The sequence below is a fragment of the Sinohyriopsis cumingii genome, chromosome 13 (assembly GCF_028554795.1).
Source record: "Sinohyriopsis cumingii isolate HCF-2022 chromosome 13, ASM2855479v2, whole genome shotgun sequence".
Classification (NCBI taxonomy): domain Eukaryota; kingdom Metazoa; phylum Mollusca; class Bivalvia; order Unionida; family Unionidae; genus Sinohyriopsis; species Sinohyriopsis cumingii.
Genome location: NC_142973.1, coordinates 14,604,629 through 14,632,319, shown reverse-complemented (window position 1 = coordinate 14,632,319; position 27,691 = coordinate 14,604,629). Strand labels below are relative to the sequence as shown.

The 27,691-nt window shown below is 33.9% G+C and overlaps 1 protein-coding gene across 1 annotated transcript; it reads left to right on the top strand.

The window, feature by feature from the left end:
• The first annotated feature begins 355 nt into the window (after positions 1-355).
• On the top strand, positions 356-24,272 carry LOC149784968 (ADP-ribosylation factor-like protein 1). Its single transcript, XM_089978626.1, has 6 exons — positions 356-454; positions 3,320-3,454; positions 9,672-9,753; positions 10,417-10,528; positions 19,226-19,401; positions 21,741-24,272. The coding sequence occupies exons 1-6, from the start codon at positions 451-453 to the stop codon at positions 21,769-21,771; spliced, it is 540 nt and encodes a 179-aa protein (XP_089834752.1). The 5' UTR covers positions 356-450; the 3' UTR covers positions 21,772-24,272.
• The last annotated feature ends 3,419 nt before the right edge of the window (positions 24,273-27,691 follow it).

Below are 27,691 nucleotides of genomic sequence, written 5' to 3'. Positions count from 1 at the left end.
GCATCAACAGTAAATATTTTCAACGAGTATAAGTTTAAAATGTTTATGTGCCGTCTTTGCTTGTCTTTGGGTGTATTTGCCCGTCGTTGCGGTGTTTAGTAGGCCCGCAAGTGAATAACTCTTTTGCTTCTGAAAATAAAAACAGACCGAAAATTTCCGTATATAAAAAAAAAAAAAAAAAACAAAAAACAATGTTTGTTCTTAAACAATGTTTACAGTGCACAAAATCGAATTAAAAATATGTACATGTCTAAACATGAATTTTAGATGATATATGATTAATAATTATTAGGAAACTTTTAAAAATATAGATTCATGGTAACTACGGATAGAATGGATAAGTTATCATGTCTACTTGCACATGCGCAGTTCGAGTGTACACGTCTGTCTAGTTGTAAAAGCAGTTTTGATGAAGGAGTAAAACATTCCATTTATGATCTAAAAGAGGCGATGGGTAACTAAATAAGCTAGCTGTTTTATGATGAAGTGATTTTATCCACTGTAAAAAAGATTTTGCAGTATGCAGGAAACATTACAGAGAAGGGGAAAAGCAACGTATATATGAGTCTGTTACCGGCATGTACCCAAATAAATCAATACAGCTTTATATTTACAAAATGGCCTTAAATTTAAAAGCAGTTTTCATATTTGCTTAAGATTTAATGCAAAAGTACAATTTTTGTCCGTCCACGAAAACATCTAATTAATAAGTGACCCTTGCATGTGTCGAATGGCAGTAACCAGTTTTCGACGTTGCCATCTAAATGGTCTGCTAGACCAACAAGTAGGTCTCCGCTTTTTTTCTTATTTTGACAGCGGAGACCAACGTTGTCGGGCCGTATTCCATACTGAAGTTTTACGCTGTTTTAACTTCCCCACCAGTTCTGACTATCGGACGCTTGCTAGTAATTAATAAATTTATTTATACTGACCTCGGTTAGTCCTACAATGTAAGACATAACACATGTTTTTGTTTTAGTGCTGTCTTACTATCCAAATAACGGCCTTGTATATGAGTAGTCAGAGTTTCAGGAATATCTCATACTTGGCCGCCTATATCGACACTCTTCCACTAATTTATGTGTAATTAATATACTTACTGTGCTGTCATTATCCTGGCGAAATGAAAATATTACACTAGCAAATGGACACATTTTCATGTTCCATTCACATACATCTGAATTTTTTGCAATGCGATATTAGTCGAGGTATGCTGAAGTATGTTTAAGTAGGATCGTGTGGGGGATGTGTTTCTTGAACGAAATGAAATGTTGTCTTCAGTTCCAGTAGGCATAATATAGTTTTATTCATTTCATTAAAGAGTAATATTTCATATATGAAAACGGGTCCATTTCTTTTGTGAGAATTTTGAATTTATTAGAGAAAAGACATCAGGGTAAGTAAAGTCTGGCCAAAACATTATAACTTTACTTTGTATAAATGCATCGTTATTGGTTGTGTGTGATATTACTGAAAATTTGACTTTTGTTACACTGTTAGTCGACATCAAAACAAACTACACGCGCTGTTATTTAGGCAGTAAGACCCATCACCCCCCAGAACAAAAATATCAGGTGATGTGTCTTATGTTGTAGGACTAGATCTTGGTATGCTGATGGTAACTAAAACACTCTTCTTTTGACCCATGGCGTTAAATTCTTCAGAGCAATTCCTTTTTAGTAATACTCCCTGTCAGAAGAGAACACCTGTGTATACATCTATTCTTGACCTTATTTTTAAATTGCTGGTGCATTTGTGGAAAACAGCATCACCCCATGGCAAGAACATGTGGAAACCTTCTGGTGAGGAGTATATCACTAGGAACTGACTAATACTTGGGATGGAACTGCAGTTAGGTCTAACTGTTACAACAGAATTTTTAGATACAAAGAGAGACAGGGACAGATGTGTCGGAAATTTGAGATCAAGAGAATAATAAATAATTTTGTTTAAACGGGATATTAAAAAAATGCACAAAACTTAGTCACTTCATTCATTTTGTATGTATGTATACATTATTATTATTATTATAATTTAGCAGATCTTTACAGCTCATTTACAGTTTTGATTTTTTTAAATAAAAATTTATTGTCTCTCGATCTCGAATTTCCGACAAGTCTGTCCCTGTCTCTCAAAATTCTGCCGTGACAGCCGGACCTAACCGCAGTTCCATTCCATGCATTAGAGCAGAGACCTACTTGTTTATCTCAATGGTCTACATGTAAAATCACGGTATTACCATGTTACTGTTTGGAAAACATACCCAGAGTTTCAGTAATCATACAGCTTAATGTTGATAAAAAAGTAAAACCAGAAAGAAAGAAAAAAATCGTGGAGTGACAAAATTATCTAACATTACTCCTGTGACCCATTCTGACACAGGGCCTTATCAGTAATATCGTTTATGGACTTGTATTGCCACTTTCCCAGTGCAGAAGGGGTGACCACTGTACTAAGTATGGAAGCTTATGATATAGTGGGTTCTCTGGTATTGCATTATTTGAAATTATTTTCTTCATAGTGCAACCTGTTGTGCACTAATCATATATACACGCTAATGACCATAAGTTACTAGTTCACTGCTACGGTGACCGCTTTAGTGGCCTAGTGGTTGTAGCATCCATCTCAGATGCAAGAGGTCATGGGTTTGATCCCCGGCTGAGTTATACCAAAGATTTACAAAAATGGTACTAACAGCTGCTTCGTTTGGCGCTCAGCATTAAGAGTTAGTGTTAGGACTGGTCGGCCTGGTGTCAGGATAATGTGAATGGGTGGGACATCATGCTACATGTCTGCGGCATGATTCCCCAGTGCTAGACATCACAATAAACTGCCGCACTGCAGACATCATAGCGATATGACTGAAAGTTTGTTAAAGCTGCATAAAAAATCCAAATCACACACACACACTGCTACAGTGGCCTAAGTGGTTAGAGAATCCACCTGAGATCTGGAGATTGTTGGTTCAAACCCCATCCAAGTCATACCAGTAACTGGTACTAGCAGCTGCCTCTCTTAATGCTCAGCATTAGGAGGTTAGTGTTGACCTGGTGTCAGGATAATGTGACTGGGTGGGACATCATGCTACATGTATGTGGCATGATGCCCCAGTGCTAGACATCGCTATAAACTGCCACACAATGCAGACATTGTAGCAATATGACTAAAATTGTTACAGCTACATTAAAAATCCAAATCACATACACCCACTCAATTATTTTTATTGTATTGCAACTAGAAATCCATAACAATTGGTTTTCCATGAATAAAAGTAAATTCGTATTATTTTGCAATACAGGTTGCTCATTTGTCTTTACAGGTGGCATTTTGAGTTACTTCTCTGGTCTTTTTGGAAGCAAAGAGAGAAGAATACTTATTCTTGGGTTAGATGGGGCAGGCAAGACTACAATACTGTATAAGCTTCAAGTAGGGGAGGTTGTCACTACCATTCCAAGTAAGTAAGCTAGGTAACCTATATGAATATAGCCTCAGGTAACCTGTATGAATAGAGCCTTACTTGCTTATTCATGGATAAACACTGTGAATCAACCAGCATAGTTTTGTCATACCTACAAACAGAAGTACACAGGTGAACATTTTTTGTTTTTAGTTGGAAATCTGTTGTTGGTTTTTTTAATGCTGACCAATTTTCCATTTTTGGGGTAAAATATTTGGTGCACTTTTTTTTTTAAAAATTAGAATATTTGTTCCTGAATGTAATTCAAGTAGGAAAGATGGAACAAAACACCAAGATACCGTATACCAGAAGTTACTTGTGCAGACAGGAATTGTTCATTGTTTCAGTTGTTTATTATGCAGTTCTGAGTAATGTCTCGCTCACTCAGATCTTTTTTGTGACTTCTACAGAACTGAAATTTGTTGAAAGAGGAAAATGTATGGATATAACTAACTTTGACCTGTCATTAAAAAAATCCAGCGTGGAAGAACAATATCATAATCAGGAGTTGTTGTTTTGGGAAATTGGAGGAATCAGAACTTGTCTGGTGCATGAGCTGCAAAGACAGAATTAATTTTGGATCAGCTGTCAGAAAAGCTCTCCCTGACCATGCTAAAACAATGAAGCATAGACAGGGAAGATCAGGTTTACGCAGTCATCCAACCATCCCAGTTTGTTGTTGTCGACCCTAGCACCTTTATCACCCTGGGGTTAAAAAAAAACAATAGCAAAATTGATATGTGCATCTCATTGAACTTGTTTATCATTATAATATATGTATAACATTTATAAAAAAATTATACCCTAATTTTAAAACCAATACAATAGGAAACACCTTTTTTTACCTCATAGCAGGCTCCCTTGGCCATTTGGAAACATTTTGATACAGCCTGAAAGAAGGGGCATCAGCAGTTCTTCACAATTGACTTGTCCAAACAATGAAAGAATATTCAAGTTAATAAATGATAATAATAGTTCTTTTCTTACATGTTTTGATGATTTTGAAAGTGTTGTGACTTTAGTCAGTTTCCTTACCTGAGTACAGTACTAGCTCATCTGGCCAAAAGCCTTGTATCCATCCATCATTTGATTGTGATTACTCTAGACACTTCATTTCTGATAAAAATTCCAACATTTTAATTTCCCTAACTCTTGTAAAAGTTAACGGCTGTAATAAATACATGGGGATAGAACTTCATAACCAACTAAAGATGAAATATGATGTAGGAAGACCTCCAAAAAGATAGAAAACTGTACTTTCACTTAAATACCGTCATTCTCTGTTGATTTACCTCTACACGCCAAACCAAAAAGTACTAATCCTATAATTTAGTTCAGTTTATGGATTTAATACAGCAGTGTAAAAGATCAGGACTCGAGTAGTAAAGTTGAAAACATTTCGGGTCACACCATTGTCTATCTCCCTTTACTGAACGATTTCATAATTACTATCTAAAACAGTTTCAAGATCGGTGAGAAAACTATTTCTCAGCTTAGTGTGCTGTGTGTCTTTGTGGTTATGGATATCACAGTAGATTTCATAATGTGTGAATTACACAGATACAAGGGCATAAAAAAAAGATATTTCCAGGCAGGTCTATGGGTATGAAATTATCTAAATAACAGATGTTCTGTTTATAGTACACTGCATTCATTGGCTTGGATATATGTACATGTATAGTGATAGCCTATGCAGTAACAGATGCTACAAGGTAAAGGGTAAAATGATACTTCTCATAAACAATCTGCTGTCATGTATGGCCACCATATAGAAATTAGAAAAACCTTTAAACCGCTTCTCAAAGCCACTGAACAGAATTTAAGCAGATTTGATGGAAAGTATTCTGGCATGATGGTCTTCTACATTTGTTAAAATGATCTAATCCACAGTTAGATATGGTTGTCATCACTAAAAAAGATCTTAAAATTGCTTCTGAAACACCACTTAACAGAATTAGAAGAAATTTAAAAGAATTCATCCTGGCATGAAGCTCATTCAGATTTGTTCAAATGATTTCAATCCTCCGTCGGATGTCATTGTAATTACTAAAAATAGCATATCCTTTAAACAACTTCCCCAAAACTGCTCAACATAATTTGACAGAAAGCATCATAGCAGGAAAGTCTTTCACATTTTTGGAAATACATGTAATGCTGATATGACATAATATATAGCCACCAATACAAAGATTTAGAGAAACCTTTAAATAACTTCTTCTCAGAAAGCAGATCAAATATCGCCGCCACTACTAAAAACAGAACAAGCTTTACATGACTTCTTCTGAATAAACTACTCCGCAAAATATGGCCAGATTTGATAAATAGCATCCTGGCATGAAAGTGTTTTAAATTTATTGTAATGATAACAGTGCATCTTCAGATATGGCTGCTGTTACTAACACAGAAAAACATTTACATGATTTTTTTCCTCCAAATAAACACGCAAGATAATTTGACCAATTTCATTAGAAAATGTTTTGGCATATTTTTTTTTACGATCATAGAACAAATAGTCAATCATGGAAATGATGAGTACCGTATTTCATGTTATTTTTCGTACACGAAAAAATAATTATTAATTTCAGTGTACGAAAAATTATATGTAAAATAAATAATTATCATTTTATGGTAATTACCTTGTACGAAAAATAAAGGGATCATACCTGACAAGGCCTGTGGAATACACAACACTCGACAACCTAAGGTACAAAACTAATGTACAAAATCGGTCTCTTTCTGCTCAACTGAAGAAAAATCTGTTGTTATTATGAGAGAGAGAGAGAAATAAGAAAATAATCTTTCTTGTTCAGTTACCTGTCAGTTGTCACTGTTATATTCCACTGGCAATTAAAACCTGAATAAATAAATTGTTTTGGTTGTAATTATGAGATCCATTGTCACTGTGCCACATGGCTATGCAGAGGTAATATACATGCTAATTAAATACGCTTGACCTTTAGCTTGGTCTTTTCCAGTAAATACTGGATTGAAGACCAGATTCACCTCTACATATCAAATTAAGGAGGCTCTATGTAGGGAAATGAGGCTACCCATGGGTATTGAAAATGTGTACGACAAGTCTATTAGCTCAAGAAAATATTAATTTACTGATACTTGTTCTGAAGCCAGTTGAAAAAAGGGCAAATGATTTTAAGAGAGAGAGAGAGAGAGAGAGAACAACAAAGCAACGTGTATATAAAAATATTTTTGTATTGTAAACATAGCATGTTATTTGAAGAAACTTAATAATGAAGACATGCCCAAGCATGAACAGACCAAGATCTTTGAAGATATTAACTACCGGTATATATAACTCGAACTCATGGAGTCAATGACTTTTGCATTTATGATTAAAAGTAACTGGGTTTTTATAGTTTTTTTACTGCATTACTATATTGAGCCAATAAGATTAATTGCCAAATGGTCTGTGGTCTTCACGTCTTCCTGTATTGAGATATTATTATTTTTACTGGATGAATAAACTCAAATGGCTTCTGAACTCGTTTTCAAATGCGTGCTTTGCTTTGTTACACCGACTGATGTAATCAAGAGCGCTCATTAACGACGCTGTCCAGCTGTTGATGAATAGCAGTATAAATTGCAATGACAACAACAGAACAAATACATCAGTCATATTTTCTTGTCGATACAAAAGACGAAGAAGGTCAATAAAATGAATGTGAATAGATTCTCAGTTAACAAAACAGTTGCCCTTTCTGAGTAAGCTGAGCAACAGGCTTTCTACACACTTATAGTTGGAGAATTCTTTGGAAATCTTTCTGTACATTTGAAACTTCAACACAGAAGGGGCATTTTTCAGATTTCTTGGAATTATTGGAATTGAAAGGACTTTTAGGAAACAAGAATTCATTCACCATGCTGTAATTTAATTCTTTCACTTCTGTATTTTGAGAAATAAATTATTTTCAATTATGCGAAACCTGTTTGTTTTGCTGTTTCTTGTTGCGTAGATTAAGACACTGGAGTCATAACATGGTATTGATAGCAAAAGTAAAAGATCAGTGAGCAAAATTAACATACATGTATTACTTACCCCGCCTGGATTCATGTTTGGTGACACACTCCTTCTTCAAAATATCTCAACCAGTTGAAAATGAATTGATGACTTGTGCCTCAGTTAAGAACATTCCCAAAGTTAGTCGTTACTCATAACTTGCTTAGCAAAACAATAACCTGGTCATTTGATGTACCTAAATCGAACTTTGGTATATTTTTGAATCCGTTTGAAATGGGAACCTGTCTTCAATTTTAATAAAATGAAATAAAAATAATGGATAAATAAAAAATAAAAATGCAACTAAGACAATGATTTTATCTCTTATTCTAGGGCATAAAATTTAAAGGGCCGTACTTTTTTTTATCACATTGGCAAAAGTAAATCTTCACAGAAGATCGTTTTATGTACAAAAAATAATAGGATGACCGACAAAATATTAAATTTTGTGTACAAAAAAATATGATTGAATTAATTATTATTTTTATGGCTTGATGGTGTACGAAAAATTAAAGGGTACGAAAAATAACATGAAATACGATAAATAACCTAATAGTAAACAGACTTTGGAACAAAGGGTCATGAGTTTGCACCCAATGTAGGGAATACTCTTTGTCATCACGTGATGTTATAAGTATTAATATTCTTACAATTATGAACTTTTCCAAATTTCAGTTTTTGTACATGTAGATTTATAATTGGTCAAATTTTAATATTTTAATTCAGAAGATTGCCTAATGTTGTTGACATGTCATGCATCAATAAATTTAAATTTGGTTAGCATTAATCAGCATTTTTGTATCATTTTTTTTAAAACTAACATTGATGGAAAATTGATTATTCTTTCAAAATTTTACAGAAACTTACAGAAGCAATTTATTACAATAATTTCTTTATGTAAAAGAGAGAGAGAGAGAGAGGGATTGATTCAGTCATAGTGGCTGATCATCTTCCTGCCTGGACCATGATCATATGCCATCATACAAAGTTTTGTTTGAAGATTAATGAGCAGGATGGCATCTGTGTGTGGATGATATGTCCCCAGACTTTGAATACAAGTGTATCGGATACTAATTAAATAGAATATTGGAGTGGTGGCTCCAGCTCGTTTTACTGTCATTGTTAATGATAATAATAATAATGTGGACTTAGTACAGCACCTAATCTTTAGAAACTCTAAGTGCTTTATAATATTAGATAACGCATAAAAACATATATGAGAAGATTACAAAAACAAACACCATGAAATTACAAGAACAAAAACATATTGACAATAATTAAGAAAGTAAACATTATTAAGTCTTGAAGTCTATTCTTGTAGTTGAAATACGTGAGTTTTAAGAGCATCTTGAATGAGATCGTAGTTTTCTTTGTGTCTATGATCTATGGGCAATTTGTTCCATGTAGCTGGGGCCTGGTATGCAAAAGAATGTTTTCCGTTTGACTCCATTCAAATAGTGGGATCAGGGTCCCGAGTGGTCTAAAGTGCTCACCATTCCGGATCACTGCCATCTCACCTCTTCATGGGTTTGAGTCTCGGGCTTGGCTAACACAGGTACATGAGAAAGCATGCCAGTAGTTTCTCATGTGTCAGTGGTTCTTCCCGGGGTTTTCCATGGTTCATCCTCCATCAGTTATACCAGCCTATCTTGTGCTGAAAATGGTGTTAAACCCTACTACAACAACAATGGGAACAATGAGAATGTGAGTGTCAGAAGGCTTTAGATGGGGAGTACACATGGGTGAGATGAGATAGATATATTTGACTGGAGCTAGTTAATGAAATGAAACAGTGAACAGAGTTTGTGTTTGATTCTGGAATATAACTAGACATTTTAAAATCTGATCTCTGTGTCTCAGGCTTTGATATTTCTATATTGGTCCAGCATTACATTGGAAAAGATTGTAAACAAAGAATACCAATCAGTGTTTAATTAATGACCAATGCAGAACTAAAGATGCAAATAATCACAAGAGAGAGAGAGTGAGGAGGGGTCATGGAAAGGTTTTTATATCCATTCTTCAGCCGAATTGTATGTAATATATTCTTCAACAAATATTTGTATTTGATTATATTTTTCTGAGCAAGTAATAAGTTCTAATTGTCCAGTCAGATATGAACCAGCTGTTCATGTTTAGTTTGTCACTCTGCATGTTCTTTGTACATACACAAACTCTGTTTCTTTATTTTTCTTTTAGCTATTGGATTCAATGTAGAAACAGTGCCCTGTAAAAATCTCAAGTTTCAAGTGTGGGATCTTGGTGGACAGACAAGCATCAGGTATTGGACAGCTCTGCCACTTATTTAATTTTATATAAAGTACTAAAAAAAGTTTTTAAAAATGTACCTTGCATGAATTTGTAAAAGCTGATGTTTATGTTTGACATTTAACATAAAACCTTGAGGTTTTTGAAAATGTTTGCAGTTACAGACAAGCATGTCTTTTGTTCGTTTCAGTATTTTCAGACATTTAAACTTCTCGTTGAATTTGTTCTCAATTGTGAGCAGGCTCTTTGCTGTGAACTTGAATGGCATATTGTCCTTGTCACCAAATTTAAAAAAAGAGAGTGCTAAATGAGTATTTAAAAATTATCCAATTCTGACATTGAAAGTTACACTCACAGAATACATAGGGCAATACATTGTTTGTCATGTTAAATATTCTGTCATTCAAACTTAAAAAGATTTCATGTGAATCTTGGACAAAGTCATGGTTTTTCTTGTTGTATGTAAACATTTTCCTGCCTTTCCTTTTATAGCAAAATAAAGTCATAGCTCAATCATAGAGACAGTTTCTGCTACTGTGCATCATGCATAAATGGTTTGATATAAGGAATAACATCAAAACCTTGAAATAATAATGTAACAGTTCGCTCATTTTGAGTTGAGAAGTTATGATAGTTTCTTACAAGTGAACATACTTAATGTTATGCTTGTTTTCAGACCATACTGGCGATGTTACTACTCCAATACAGATGCTATTATATATGTAGTAGATAGCATGGACAGAGACAGAATAGGAATTGCCAAGCAGGAGTTTGTGTCTCTCTTAGAGGTATGACTTTGTACATGGTTACAATGAATTCATTGTTTTTCATGTGTCAATTGATGTAACTTTTCACCAAAGAAATACATTTTTGCTTGTACCTATATACATGGATGTTCCAGTGATGTGGAATGGGGCCTACTTATTATGTTTTCAAGGATGGATTATTATTTGTTTGATCTTTTTATGTCTCCACTGTGATAGCAAAAGAGGGCCTAGTTTTATTGCCAGATGCCCATAAATCATGCAGAATTCGTTTTATTGCAGTAGCACAAAAACTACTGAAATTACAGACAAAAACCATATTATTTTACACAAATTAATGGTCATAAGTAGATTATCTGATTAGATTTTCAGGCCTTTAAAGCAGTCTTTCAATATTATACTCACAGTTTACTGTAGGGAGAGGTAGTACAAAACCTTGTTTGCCTGATTGAATAGAACCGACTCAAATTAGACAAATCTAATTTGTTTGGATTTTTTATTTATTGTTTATGGCAATGATCTGAACAGATTTTCAGGTCATTACAGCAATTTTTCAGCTTTTTACACATTAGCTTGTAGACCAAATATCTTATGAGTGGCCTGTTGTCCATCATCCTTCTGTCTATCTGTCTGCCCATTAGCACAAATTTATTATAAGTACTCTTTCTAAACTATTTGGAGGATTGCCAACATTTACACATTCATACCAATGTGTATATGGTCCTAGATGAAAATGGTGCTGCATAGACATCTAATATGGCTGCCACAACAGCATTCTTCAGAATGTTGTTGTTGTAGGGTTTAACACCATTTTTCAGCGCTCTCTGTTACAGATCACTGCCATCTCACCTCTGTCTGTGCCGGTTCGACTCTCGAATTCGGCCAATGTGGGTACGTGAGAAAGCTTGCCAGTAGCTTCTCTTGGGTTGGTGGTTCTTTCCGAGGTTTTCCCAGGTTCTTCCTCCACCATTAATACTGGCCGCCATGTATAGCATATCGCGTGCTGAAAAATGGCGTTAAACCCCACAACAACAACAACAATGTTTGTACTATATTAAAATGATGCCAAACTGGCATCAAGTATGGTCACCATGGCAGCCATCCTGAAAATCTTGTTGATATTACTCCCAAGACCAATTATACCTGGTTGGTTTTGAATGAATATGGTGCCAATCTGACATCAGATATGGCATCCACAATGAACATGTTGAAACTCTTGTCACTAATTCTACAGAACAGAATGGTTGGCCATATTAACATGGGTTTTCATCAAAAGTTCCCAGATGGTGTCTAGTTTATCCTAAATGAATATCCAATATGGCTACCATGGTGATTAATGTGAAAATCTTATATCTCAAGAATATTAGACATGGTTTCTCCACTCAGCAGTTAAAAAGAAATTGTGTTATCTTGAATTTCTGGAAATTCTTTTTGGATGTTAGATTGTCAGTCACTTTATGGGGCTCTTGCTTAACTTTGAATATATGCTTTTGTGACAGAATCCTTGTTAGAATGATTAAGGCGGATTGACAAATGAAATTTGGCATGCTTTGTATGCATATGTACATGACCTGATTAGTTCTAGATGCCGTTATAGCAATTTTGTAGAAAAATTTCATTTTATATTTTGTAAAAAAAAAAATTATCCAGTGGGGGGCATATATGTTGTACAAACACATATCTGTTTTTTTATTGTTTGTAGTAACCACAAAATTAATGAAAAGCTTTGTGCCTTACATTTAAAAGTAAATTGCAGTATTTAGGTGATGTGACTAATGGTGATTCAGCATGCTAAATATCTCTTCAGGTTCAAACTATTAATTGACATTATGTGTTCATTCATTATGGGCTTTATTCAGTCAAACCTGTTATAGCAACCACTCTATATAGCAGTAGTGTGTTTAAATCCCATTGATAGTTTTATGTAGTCTGCATGCATATTGCGACCACCTGCTCAATGCGACCAGCAGTTGCTATATTTGATATTTTGTGGTTACCATGAAAAGTGCTGGTCATTAGTCCTTGAAAAGTCCCTGAATATAGAAAGAAACACAATTCATTCAAAAATATCAATTTTCTATAACAAGAAATAAATGAGTGGAAATTAAAAAATGTCAGAAACTGGATCTTCCTGGAATTGTACTAAGTATCGGGTCATGTACCTTGATAATTCTAATTCAGGTGCTGCTCTTAAGTAAGTGCCCTTAAATACAGCAGTAGTTGATTTGTATCTTATATAGACACTCCCAAAAGTTGAAAATTTGGGTCAGGATTTTGTGTTATAAAATTAAAAATTTTGATTAAAATTGACATTGAACAAAATTTAACAAACTCCATATGCATACATAAAAAATGTAATTAATTTAGTCTTTAACTCCTTACAGTAAAAAGAGGTAAGGTTAATTCTGTTAAGATTACATAAACCTCTAAACCAGGCATTTGCCACCTATGGCACACCCTGGAGGAAGTTGCACATACCTGCTGCTAGTCAACAAATCTGAATGCAGATACCTGTGGTATAATTGTTGTTATGGTGAATAGACGGGTTGCAAGAAGCTTGTTGTTTGCTTTTTGCTTTTTGTATGGTCTTTAATTAGTTATGCAAAATGATTATCCAGGCGTAAGTTGAACTTTTATTCCGTGACTAGAATCTACCTGAATTAACACATAAAAAGCAGTGATGTAATACATGATGTTTTTGCTGCAGCATATGTGATGTGTGTTGAATTTACTTGAAGTAATGTTTTATGTGATTTTTCAGTGATTAGCAGGGTTCCCACATTACCGGGAAATCAGGAAAAAGTCAGGAGAAATGATAATTTTTTCCCGACTGTGAAAAGTCCGTTAATTTTGCAAATATTGACAAAAGTTGGGAAAAACCCAGAAATTTTCCTCCACAACTTGACATCTGAAACAATTATGCAATTGAGTCATAACTGAACTGATCATGAGTTAAAATTATCAAGTTCTAAAGAGAATATTAGGAGGATGTAGTATGAATCATTCGGGTGCTTGCCATAAATATATTTGTTCAGACAATCTAAATGCTCAGTGGATTAGATTTTGTCGGTAGACTTTTTGTTTCACAGACAGTTCGATATCCATATCTCTTTTTATATGGAAGGTATGAAAACCAGTCTAGAATCACAAGAGGCCAACATGGTGGCCTTAAAAACATAGCTGCTTTGCAGATGTGATAGCAAACTTAAACGTTGTTAAATCGAGTTATACCTGCATGTAATCGATATGAAGATTATTTTCTCAGAAATTGCGAGCATTAAAATCGTTATGCCTTTAATCTGCTGAAAGGTGATAAAACTAATGCTTTGATGAAATTTGAGCTGGTACTAGCGATTTTGATTGCCAGTCGCATGAGCACACAGAATCTCACAACTGTCATTTTCAAATATTATAGAAAAAATTAAATGAAAGTCATATACTGGTTTTAATAAAAACAAAAATGAAAGAGTACAAAATTCTCTACATTTATTCCGAGACCAACTTCAGGAGTTTTGTTGTGTCACATGACTACCACATCGACATGTGCTATCTCATGCAGGGAGCATACAAAACAGGGAACCAGACTACTTTGCTTGATGAATCAGACTGGCCAGGTTTCATGTAGTTGTTCTCGAAATAAATATGTTGAGAGAATTTTATGTTCTTTCTGGTTTTTACAAAAGGTATCAGACTTTCATTTAATATAATTGAAATTTTGTACAACAACATTAAAAAGGAGTTTGTTTTTTATATCACGTGATGTCTTTGTGTGAGAGTTGTGAAGTCATGTGACTATTAACGCAAATGGTGAGTACCAGGTCCGGTTTCATCTATCCAAGTTTCGTCTAGCCTGTCAGCGGATTAAAGACATAATGATACTTGCCATTTTTGAGAAAATAAATAATTTTCCTATTGATTTCATGCAGCTATAAGTCGATATAAGATATTTTAAATATGCTAGGCCTGCTGGTAAGCTATCTTACGGTGGCAGCAGATTTCCAGATTTTTTATATGTAATTGCTCTGAAACCACACTCCATCCTAAATGTCCAAATGTGAAAAATGGGGTTGCAATATTCGGAGGAAACCCGAATTAAAAAATTTCAAATCTCTGGGCTGAACTTTGGTGCGAAACTATTACACAGTGTCATGTAGCATTAGCATTGGTTTCAGATCTTAAATAGAATGCAGGAGAAATGGGAAATTGTCCCTTTTATTATATTTAAAGAAATAGTAAGAGCCCATGTATCAATACAGGTTTTGGGACTGGTTTATTGAACTACAAGAAAACAGTTTGATCTTGCAGAAAATTCAGTCCTTGTTTATACAACAGTATGTAATTTTGAAGGTCTTTTGTCAAAATTTAAATCTATCCCTTTGTAAATGTCTTTAAATGATGGAATCTTTTAACCAAATTGTCTTAAGGAGTTCATGTTGGTTGAAAAAAAACTTTTTTCGTTACAAGGTAAGATTCTAATACTTCGCTTTTATTTTATTTTTTCATACTGTGATAGGAAATGTTTACTTTGTATAACATGCACATATATTGCTCTAGAATTCTTTAGAATTAAAGGTTTGAAAGGAAACAAAATGATTTATGCTTATGTTGTTTCCATGTAGCAACATATTGCAGGTCAGCAAAATAAAGTTAGAATTTGTATTCTGTACATTGAAATGGCTTTAAATGCCAATTGATAGGAATATAGTCAAATTTGTTTTGTGCGACTCATTTTGTGGTCTTGTACATGATCGTCTTTTCTGACATAGATGTTTTTGAGAGTCTTGCAAGAGAAACCTCTTCTGATTTGGAAAATGCATGTTTTATAATCCAAAAAGTACTTTAATTCCATTCAGTAATGGTCATATGTTAACCTTAAAAACATTTATTTCTTCTTGGGAAAATCCTGGAAAAGACCTGGAAATTTATATTTAGAAAAGCATGGGAACCATAGATTACATATTTTGAAAATAAAAGTAATTTATACAGAAAAACTAAGAACTTAGTTAGAAAAAGCTATTTATTGACAGTTATTCCCAATGCAATTATTAAAAAGTATTCAACCCCTTAACAACCCAGTCTTATTGATGTCCAGATTCTTATTTTTCAGAGGTCCCTTGGTAAATCATGCCCTTTTTTATGCTGTTGTATGTGTTTTTGGACTCAGTTTTGTGCGAATTGTTAGGAAGAGGTATATATAGAAATACTGCTATATATGTAAAAGTGAAACCCAACAAAATTTGAGGTCTACATGATTCTATTGTGCAACGTAATTTATGCAGTTGTGTGACAAGTCAGTTAACTAAATTGATGCATGCACATCCTACAGATGGGTGGGGTGGGGTATGCACAAAGCTCATGCTTCAGTGGCACAGTTACCATCATGCATATTGAAAAATAGTGAAAATACAGAACATGTTAAATATTTGATTTGAAGCAGAATACCATGCATTGGTATAGATATGTAAACATGAATACTGTAATGTATTGATACATACTCATCATCGGATGTCGCTGCATCCATAACAGTGAATCCATAATAATTCTATGACAAATATACACAAGGGATCAAACATTTAGGTTGTTACATGATGCTTTGAATTCTGTACAAAATGTACTCCAAAATAATATAATGAAATATAGGCTGTCTGTATAAATTTTAGTCGAATAGAATTTTCTCTGCTTCATTCCATATGAATCTTCACATTATTTGAATTATTTTGACTACAGCACAGATAATTATTGATAAAGAAATGGAGTAACTTTTTTGTTAATAAATTCGTGATTCACTGGCAGCTTTTGTTTCTTGATATTTTATGAACCAGTGCCTCCCTTATAATTTCAGCAACCTTAAATTGTTGTGAGTTTGACATTGAGCTATTACTTAATTAGTTCTGATAATTAGCTGTTACTTAATTAGTTCTGTAAATTGATTGATCTATAAATTGAAATAAAGACAAACACAACGAAGACTTAATGGCCTTATTCTTGATGTTTCAATAAGAATTAGATTTAATAACAGTTATCAGCCTTTCCGAGAGCTGTTGTTTGTCAATATTAGCTGCGATCAAAGTGCAGTGATCAATGCCTGACTGTTCAAATGAGCATCCATAAATAGAAAATTTAACATGTTTATTTTGTATAAGAAAGATGCAATCGTAAGACATTTTTTCTTCAACAATACTTCACATTTTGACAAATTATTAAATCAGACACTTGTTTATTTTGGCACCTAAATTTTGTACTGCTTCTTTAATTTTATGTACAATTTTGGGAGCCAAACCACAGTAAAGTTTTTGTTCTAAATAAATCATGTGATAGCTGGGTTTCACTTTATTATAAAAATAAAATATGATTGTAGATATGATTCATATGTGGCATTTGCCTTCTTTCATTCGATCACTGAAGTTTTAAAAGATGATAGATTTATTCTTTACTGATGTCTTCAGATTAGTATGTGGTGGCAAATAATATTGTTTGTATTGATGGTTAAAAATAGATCAGTTTAGGATGTACAGACTGTCATCTGCTCCTCTAAATTTTGTGAATCACAGACTTTTGTTGTTGTATGACTTGCACTAAATTTACATGTAAGCCACAGTATACACATGTTACAGGAAAGTCAATTAGTTAGAACTTGTAGTTAAAAAGATAAAATCATAACACAATAAGCAGTCATTAAATCTTAATTTTGTGGCAACAGAATATTAAAAGAGAATTAAAATATTTCACCTGCATTTCAAAATCACAATTTTTCAAAACCCCTTGAGATGCATCTTTTGCAAGTGCCACCAAAATTGAAGGGGGCTAAAAAGAGTACCTGGATCGGAATAATCCCTATGTATAAGCAGTTAGACCTCTGTGCCTATTAGCACTGAACCTAGCTGGGATTACAACCAACTCATTATATTTAGATTAATGGATAGTGTGTTGACTGATTTGCCAAGGCTGATGACAAAAGTCAGTAAAATACAAACACCAGTCAGATGTTTGTAGATTTAGTTTATACAAAGTTTTTTTATATAAATGAAGTAAATGTTATGTAAGCTTCATTGGAAGATCAGTAGAAATGCATGTCTGCCTTGATAACTCATGCACATCGGGGTCCAATAACACAGACTGCACTATAAACGAGTTACCGTGGAACCTCCAGAAAACCTGCTCAACAGCCATAAAAGCACTGGGTGGGGGACTAGGCTGTTTTTTGGCTGAATCCTATTGTTTTATTATAGAGTCGAGAATAATTGTCAGTAAAGTGCTTTTTCTGATGAAGTTGTTTGTTATTCTCTATAAATTATATTTATTTTCAAAATGTCCAGAAAGATCAATAACATGATTGCAACTGGTTTCATCAATGAAACACAGTTCACGAAAACATTCGTGTATTATGTCACGGCATTCTGTTTTGCTGATTAGTCTGCTTCCAGCAGTGATGCATAGTAGTATTTTGTGAAAGTTGGATCTAGGAAGCAGGGAACCAGACTAACTGTTGACACACTACCAAAACAAGAATACGCAAGATTTATTTCGTAAGAAAATCGTCTACGTCAAAACTATATTTTTGTATTTTTCGATTAGTAAAATGTTGATGCCATGATATCATTGCAAGGAATAGTGAAACTTCTTATCATCCTTGAGGATATCATTATGTGTGAATTCAGGAATTCTCTGATACTCGTTTTTCCCACAATGGTCTGAAGCTGTTAAACGAAGCTCTTTATTTTTTTTACGAAGTACTCATTTTACTTGGTTGCCTTGCTATCTTTTATCACAGTTATGATTGAGTAGGTTAGTTTAAGGTAGTTTAATTAGATTATTTACACGATAAAATTTATCACAGTGTTTGATTGATCAAATGAAATGAGTTACCTGACATACAACTGGGGCCACTGGTTCTTAAGCATGTAGGATTTGTATGCCTTTTAACTTTATTTTATTCAACTTCCATTTTTTGATTCAAAAGATGTAATGACTGTGATAATATAAATGAAAGCCTGCTTTTTATTTAGTACAACAATACAACAAATGCTTCTGCTAGTACAATATCAAAACATGATGGGCACTTAATTAGGTTCTCAAAGAAACACTAGCGGACATAGCTGTTATGGTAGATTGACACATTTTGCGTTTAATTACAAGAAGACACATTGCATTTATGATGAATACACTAAAAAGGAACTAAAAGATAAGAACTAGAACACAAATTTCAATTGATAATTTTTTTTCAATATTTAATTAGTATTTATTTATCAAAGTACTGTTGCCATTTGCGTAAGTGACATTTTCATTTATTGAAATGTCCTTGAATATCGTTAATTGCAGTGTACTAAGAATGTCATTTGTAAAGAAAATGTAACAAATTATATGACTTCTTGTTAAAAGTTGATATTTCATAATGTTGATTAAAATTTCCAGGTCCTATCTACCGTTTTTGATGATAAAACGAGCGATATTTCTAAATTTCCATTACCAATTTTCTTCAAGTTCAACAGATAGGGATACATTTTTTTGTATTTTCTGGTTTGAAAATTGGGATCCATGCCTGACCCCATGTTATAAGTGGATTCGCGAGTTATCAAAGGAGTGGTGTACAATGTTTTTTTTTCATGGTCCACAGTGGTATTGTGTTATGCCTGGAATCATAAGGAAAGGTATTATGATCAGATCAATTTTACTTTGAAGAAAATGTTCAGTTGAATTTGCATTCGTTTCTTTTTTTTTCAGGAGGAAGAACTGAAAAAAGCAGTAATAGTAGTTTTTGCCAATAAGCAAGACATAGAAGGTGCAATGACTGTGAGTGAAGTAGCAAATTCACTAGGATTGGCGGGAGTCAAACATAAATACCAGATTTTCAAAACCTCAGCTATAAAAGGATGGGGTCTAGATGAAGCAATGGAATGGTGAGACTTTTTCGTTTCTACAAGCCTGTTGGAATGTTAAGGTCATAAAAAAAAATGGGGATAGTTCTGTCATGACCAGTTTATTAAGTTAATATATTTAATATGGCCAAATATCGACAATGCATATATATATATATATATATATATATATATATATATATATATATATATGAGAGAGAGAGACATAGTTGTATTGATCATTTTTTGTTATCTTTTGATAAATAGTGTAAATACAATTGATGACATCCTTGGCAGTTTACTAGTGGTAGACATTGTAAAAACTTTAAATGTATGTTGTGTTTCCCCACCAAAACACACAAACAGTATCATTCACACATTGGAGAAGGCATCAGTTACAACATTCATTTTGGTGAGGGAGTTTCTTGAACTCCTCTGACTGCAAAGTGTGGCAGTGGACCAGGTGTTGAACCTTGGCCACCCTCTGCAGATGGCCCTTTTGAATCAGTGGCTCCCGATCTTGAATTGTTTAGATGACCAGACTTCTGAGTGACAAGTGGCATTAGGGGAAATGGTGCATTTTCAATAACTAGTATCACTTTAACAACACCACATACTCTATGTATCCATTCCATAACTGGCTAACTGCTTTCTTTTTCTCGTTGAAGACAATAATCTAGCCACTATCACAGTCAAGGAATCCCATTCCATGATCTCGGATTCATTCAGACATCATGGTGGGTTGATATTAGTCGCAGGAAGGATCTCTCTGACTTGTCCAGTTTCAATATATTTAGGCCACATTTGCTCACTTTATTCCCAAAATTAAACCTTTTCTGGGTCTTGACTTGGCTCAATTTATCTAAGTTAGTCTTCCAACTCTCTGAAACAGTTGTCATACAGATTTGTGTCCTGATAGCATTAGATTTAGTTTGCTGGGTGAGTGAGCTGCATATGCTATCCTTGCAACTTCTGGAGTTGCCCTGGAAATTTGTTAGTGTAAGACACTAGCCAGAGATCACCCTCACACATATATAAATAAAGCTTCAACAGGTATCGGGATACCCACTCGTGGATAGTAACCTGGGTAATAAAATTGGCAACCAGGTACCTATTTAATACAAAAAACGTGTCCAAGTTAAGATCGAAGATATCAGGTGACATAAGGAGCAAGCCAGACACAGAATAACGAATACAGTTTATGGCTTGTGTCATGTGACTATTGGCTGCTGCACATTTATCCATCGTTAGACCTCTGTCTGATTTCCTTATTTTCTACTTTTAGTAAATGTACATGAAACATTTTCTAGAAAGCAGACAGGTTTCTTGAATGTGAAACATGTCACAGATTCATTATATTTCCATACACACTTACATAGTGGACCAATCTATATTGACAAAAATGGCACCAAATATTAAGCAAAACCAGCTTTATTGATGTGACTCATGGATGTTATATGACTGAAAAATGTTAAAGGAGAGGAATTTTGTTAAACTTTAAAAGGTGTTTCATCAGCAATCATCATACTTAAGTGAAAGTTAGACATGTAGACTAGTTCAGGTGTTATGCATAAATATTTGTCAGTTTGTTTTATGTCTATACTCTTGTACTAATACACATGGATTTAGCCAATTCGTGACAACAGATCCAGGTAAGCAGCAAAAATAAATGTACATTTTTGTTAGTTTTCTGTATTCATGGCATGCAATATATAGATTACTTTCTTTATGCTTAGATTACACTTTATTGCCACTGTATTAGTAATATTTATGCTTATACCTCCCTTGGCATTTGGCATGTATGAACCTACAACAGAGCAGTTCAGGTTCACATTTAATACAATTTCCCTCTGATTTGGTACCTGAGTAACTAATCGATGGGTACCGATTTGAAGTTTCCCTAAATTTTGGTGTCTGTATATATAAATACTTAATCTACAGCTGTTTTAGCCAGATGTATTTAATTCTTGTAGCACCTATTCTCCTAATAATGTGATCAGGTATGTTATTTGATGGAGAAAGGAATTGTTTGTACTAAATTATATTTCTCCCAAAATACTTACCCAATGACATTAATACCAATCCTTCCGTCCGTTTCCCCCCAAATTTAGGCATCAGGTTATAGGTTTCACATGAGCTTAAACTGGTAACATTATTGGTAACTAATGACAATAAAGGATGTTAATCTGTAAGACTTACTTCCCTTCAGCTATATGATATGTAGATGGAAGATGTGGTTTCATCTGTAAGAGAGAGCTAAATTCGGCGGTAGCAGTAATTTTTGTAACGTTACTGTGACTGAGTAAGTATTCTTTGAAAAACATAATTTATTTCAAAACTTCCTTTCTGGCATTTCACTTCACATGTTTTTGGTTTTACAGGTTGGGAAATACATTGACACAACAGAAGTAAAGTCCAGATGCTTTGAGGGAGAACCCAGACATTTGTTGCAGCAGGAGTTAGATACAAAATGTAATGGACATGCACTGTGTGGTGATTGGCTCCAGCTGTGTGCAGTGTATTTTAAACTAGTGGCATACATGGACTTTTGTTTTCCGTTAGCAGCAACATATTTTAAAAATTAAGTCAGATATTCACTAAGTGAATAAATGACATCTGTTATGTATGGACTGGATAGCCATGAAAATGAAATCCAGTGATAAATATTATGTTTACGATAAAGAGATTTTTGCAATAAAGATGTTTTGTTAGTTTAGACAGATCATTATTTTATATAGTTTCAGAGTGGTTTGAAATAATAACATAGGACAGAGCACAATACTTTAAGACAGAAGTGTACAATATATGGCCGATGGGCCACATGCAGACTGCTGACTCATTTTGTGTGGCCCACAGCGCATTTCCTTACTATATGTATGTGTATTTATCCTTTTTATAGAAACAAAACTTTCCCAGTTTTCCCCGCTTGGTTCCAAACTTGGTCAATTCTGGCTAATGTAAACATTCGAGATGTGCACCACTGCTGTATGAGAATCTGTGATATTTTCTGGTGTACAGAAGTCCATTTTCGATCAATTTTTCATTTAAAAAGAAAGATCAGAGAATTGCAGATATTTCAGGGTCTTTAAAATTAAAACAGGCTCTATATTATATATCACATTCCTTGTGTTTTGAAAAAAGTAGACCAAGTAATGATGTAGTTTGTATTACTAATATCAAGGTAAATTTTCATACTTGATCTTATGATTCATTTACAAGACTTTTAATGTAAATGACAATCAAAGACTATGCTGTATTTCACCTCTGTCCATAGGTCATAGAAACTGGTGCACTAAATCTTATTACAGAAAATGAGTACAAGTATTCACTGCAAATCACCCAGTACACATAATAGACTAGTTGGCAAATCATAGCAGTGTTTAAAAAATTGTAAAAGATGTTAAACATTTGTATATTTGTCATCAGTCTGTGGGTTTTTGATTTTATGTGGCTCACTTGTTCACAGTTTAACACATCTCTGTACTCGCAGTTTTCAACCGGATTCACTTAAGAGCAATGATGAACAATTGGGATGAAATAGTCAATTATATTTTTGATGCATTCTTATCTTAATTTCTCTTCATTAGCATTTAAATATTCCATCCTGAATCAGTCATAACAGTGAAAATATATTTGTTAAGTTGATTTTGTTTTGTATCACCCCAGTAATGAATATTGGGGGTGTACTAGTCTATCAAAGTATATCATCACCAAAATACATTGACAACAACTCCTGAAACTTTTTACAGGACATATCAAATCATGATACAAAAACATAACATGTCCTGTAAAAAAAAATTACTCAGTCTGATCAGCATTTTAAGAGTTACATCCATTTTGTTTGTGTAACTAACATTGGAGGGAAGTAAGACGTATGAGTTAGGTTTCCACTGGTGTCATCATTAAGGTTTAGGTTCATGATTTTCAGCTTGATGTGATTACAAATTGTGTCCATCCATCACACACTTGTCCAGTTAATATCTCCAGAATCATTTGATATCTTAATGAAACTTAGTATGCATTTGTAAGACAAGAATATATCCAGTATGAGTCACATTTCTCAGATGCGTACTTCAGGAATTATCTTCCCAGTTTTACATGCCTAACATAAGAGAGGGCATATTATGATGTTGCCCATCCATTACCTTCTTTGTCTCTGCACAATAGCTCAAGTTCTCCTTATTTACATTTACCAAATATTGTGTAGGTAATTTGCACTTGAGATATGTAAGGTTTACAGGTCAAAACATCAAGGTCAAAGACAGAAAGAAAACAAAATGTTTCCATGCAATAGCATCATAAGTTCTGAATTGCAGACTTGGACCAGACTTTGTGGATAGCTTGCACTGGAGATATAGAAGTAGTCATTACTTGTTGTGCTCTCAATAAAAGATTTGACAGGCTTTTGATAGATGTGTGAGAGTGAATACACATATTTATGAAGAGATAAATGTAAATATAGATGTAGATATGATGTTAGTGTGTTCATACATGTCAGTAGAGAGAGAGAGAAAAGTGGGAAATATTTATAGGGATTTGTTCTATTTCTGACTAAACACGTAGTCAATAGTCGGTTTCAACTTTCCATTCCCATAACATGGGCATTTGGAAAACAATAGGTAGTTCTGCATTAGGTTTTCATCTCAGCTGATTGTATTTACATGCACATAATGACATTTGATTATACTTTCTCAGTACCTTTATATTTGAAAAGAATATAAACTTTAAATTTATGCTAAACCATAGGTTCCAAGATTTGAACCCTCTGTATCATTATTAAACATTGACAGTATTTTGCTGTTCTGTTAGATGTAAATTTCCACAGCTACAAGAGCAGAATAAATCATTTTCAAAACTGTTTAAGGTATGTGCATGTAACATTTGTGTCAATAAAAGCATGTTTCTCTGAATAATGGCAAATTCTTGATTCTTATTTTTTAGCTTTACTAATTATAGACCAGAAGAGCTGATGGGATGGCCTTTTTATCATCATCCAGTGTCCATCAGTCCAAATTTTTGTTATTGCTGCTCCTGTTCCTCCACATACATTTATTTCAAGGTCTAGTGGGTCCTAAATCAATATGGTGCTGCTGCGACATCCAGAATGACCACCACAGCAGTCATCTAAAAAAATCTTACTGCTATTTCTCTTAAAAGGAAAGTTGTATTAACGTGGGGTTTTCACCAGAATACTAATCATGATCGTTGGTTCTGAACAAAAAATCGATGCCATTCGGACATGAGATATGGCTGCTATCCTGAAAATCTTGTCGCTACTCCTTGTAAATGGAGAGTTATTTCTTTTTGTGGATTCTTCACTTCTTAGTCCTGAATGAAGTTGATGCCAATCTGACCTCCAATGTGGCCACCATGGCAGTCATTTTGAAATCCTTATCAGTCCTACAGAATTGATTGTCATATTGACATGAAGATATGACTGTCACAATGAACATATTGAAAATCTTTTGAGATTTGTTCTTCTTGATGGATGGTCATATTGGCATGGGGCTTTCACACAAAAAAATTATAATGTCAAGTTTGTCTTATATGACATATGTGATAATCTTAAATTCAATATGGCTGCCACAGTGGCTAATTTAAAGATTTTATTGGTCATGGAATATAAGAGATGGTTTCAGCACTCAGCAGCATCATACAAAATTGCCTGCTGGTCCAATGTCGGCCAATTTCACTGTGGGGCATAAAATGAGTAGCCTGTGAGTCAGGTGTTATGTGTTTAGGCTCTTATGAAACATAAGAAGAAAGTGAAGACAACAAGCTTTATAAAATTTAACCAATAATTTATTTCCTAGAAAAACAAGGTAAAAATCAGAAAAAGAACTTAGTTTTACAACTCAAATCCAAAAATAATCCAAGAATAATCCAATAATTAAAAAATAGAAGTACTAGTAATAAAAAGTCCTAATGAAACTGAATTCAAATCCTGATGAAATCCAAAATGGAAGGTGATGACGTATGTTGTGGTCAGCACTGTACTGATGTGTCAACAGTTCTTTGTTGAATCACAGAAAATAATATTCCAGTGTTTGAATTCTGTGTAAATTTCTATAATTGTCCTTGTCCGAGAATTAATTTGCACAAGTATTTCCAGGGAAAGATAATCTCTTGGAATCCAAATAATTTGAAGAAAAATAAAATAATTAGCCCCAAAACTGGTCACAACATAAAACACTAACTTCTCAAGTGTTAAGGCACTAATGACTGTTTCTTCTTAAAACATCAATAGATAAATCTAGCTACAACACAAAACATGCCTGGATGTGGGTCAGTCCTATGGAGAAACCTAATTGATACATGTTATTTGTCACATACCCCAGGTATGGCCTCTATTTCACTTTATGAATCTTAATCTGAGAAAGAATTTTTAAAAAATTGCCACAAATCTTACTTGTTCTGAATCAAGGTCAGGAACTAGATCAGCATTAGATGCAAAGTTTCTATTATTAGTTGCATACTGCTGAATTGAATTTCTGGACAATTTCAAATCCAGTAAATAAAACTACAAAGCATGTAATGGAATAAAATAAAATTTAAACTAACAAACAAACAAATTAAATCAAATATAAATTAAATATTCACAGCACAGATCAGTTGGAGTTTTAGGCATAGCGAGTATATTTCATCTGCAAATGTTTTATTTTTATGATATCAAAATAAATATTAGAAACTAAGTGTAAAATAATAACTGAATTGTTTCTGATGACCACTTGTGCATCTGTGTGAGATGATAAAACATGTCACATTTAATCTGCGTTCATTAGATGCTTGTAACTTCAAATAAGACTTAAGACTAATGCACCTTTACGATGTCTGTTGACAGATGCTACTTCCAAATCCAACTGCTCCAGTGGCCTAGTGGCTAGAGCATCCTGAGTTTTTTTTAAAGCTACATTAAAAATCCAAATCACAAACACACATATACTTCCAATTCCAATGTTAACATGTGGAGGTATTTGGATGCCTGTAAGCCACCAGAGGCTAACCCAAAAAAAGTGAAGGACAAAAATATTCATAAGGTGTGACATTATTATATGCTCATTTTTCTTTGTTAACTTTATATTATCAGAAACATTCAATATTTTACGATATTGCACACCTTCATATTGCACCCACATGCAGGACACATGTGCCCGATAGTGTACTTGTATTAGGAACTACTTTGTAAACAAATCATGTACATTCGCATAGTAGGCGCAATACCATTTTGGTTGATTAAATTTGTTTCTGAATGAACTAAAGCAGATGTTTCGTGGACTGCAACATATCAACTGTTTTGCTACATTCCACGTTAACTTTTTGATACATTGTTTCAGATTTTGCGATAGACACCAGATTTCATAAAATTGCTTGGTACCTACAAATAACATGCAAGCTATAAAGACATACACTGTCTCCTTTAGCTTGCAATAAGGATGGAAAAAAAATATAGTTTTACATCCAGAATTTCCTCAAAATGTACTTTCTTAGTTCTGCAAACCAGAATTACATGAGCCATGTCATGAGTTCTCAAGCTGGATTACACATTTCGAAATTGTACTGTAATTTCGACTATATTCCAAGTGCAGTTACATCTTCTTTACTGTACTCAAAATAAAATAAACATTAAATTCAATAGCGCCTTTTTGATAATTGCATTTGAAACACTTCATATTTTTCCCACATTATGATTTCAAATAGTCAATGATAAAACAAACACACTTGCAGATGTAAACGCTTCTCCCGCGTCACTTCAAACTGATGTATTTCATGTACAATTTGCACAGATGAACCCAGTCCAAAATCACAAACTTTTGTCAAATCGAAACAAAATCTATTCATTCCAGATCAAATGGAAAAGTTGTTGCAATGCGCATTCATTCACAATATGACTGCAAATTTTAACACATTGACCCCTAGCGACAACTTATTGGGGCAGGAGGTAGTACCCTACTGCCGAGCTCTGTAGCGTCATGGTCATGCATGATACACTAAAGTGGGTGGTATTATAGAAAGGTAGATAGATGTAGCTCTACAATGATACCAAATAATCTGGAATATCTAGTTGCACTACAAAATACAGATAAAAAAACGTAATTTTTTGGACCCGACTTTTTCTACCCAAAATTTGCCTGTGGTCGGAATCTGGTTTTGTGTCTGGATTTTAGACCTTTTGGTCTCAGATCTAAGGCAAACAGGTATGAACTGCAAACAGACAGATGAGCCTTTGCAAAAAGTAGGATAAGATGGGCATTTGGAATAAAGAGTGGTCTCCATACAAAAATAATGGCTCTGTTTAGCAAAAAAGAAATAAAGAACTCCCAACTTTTACCCT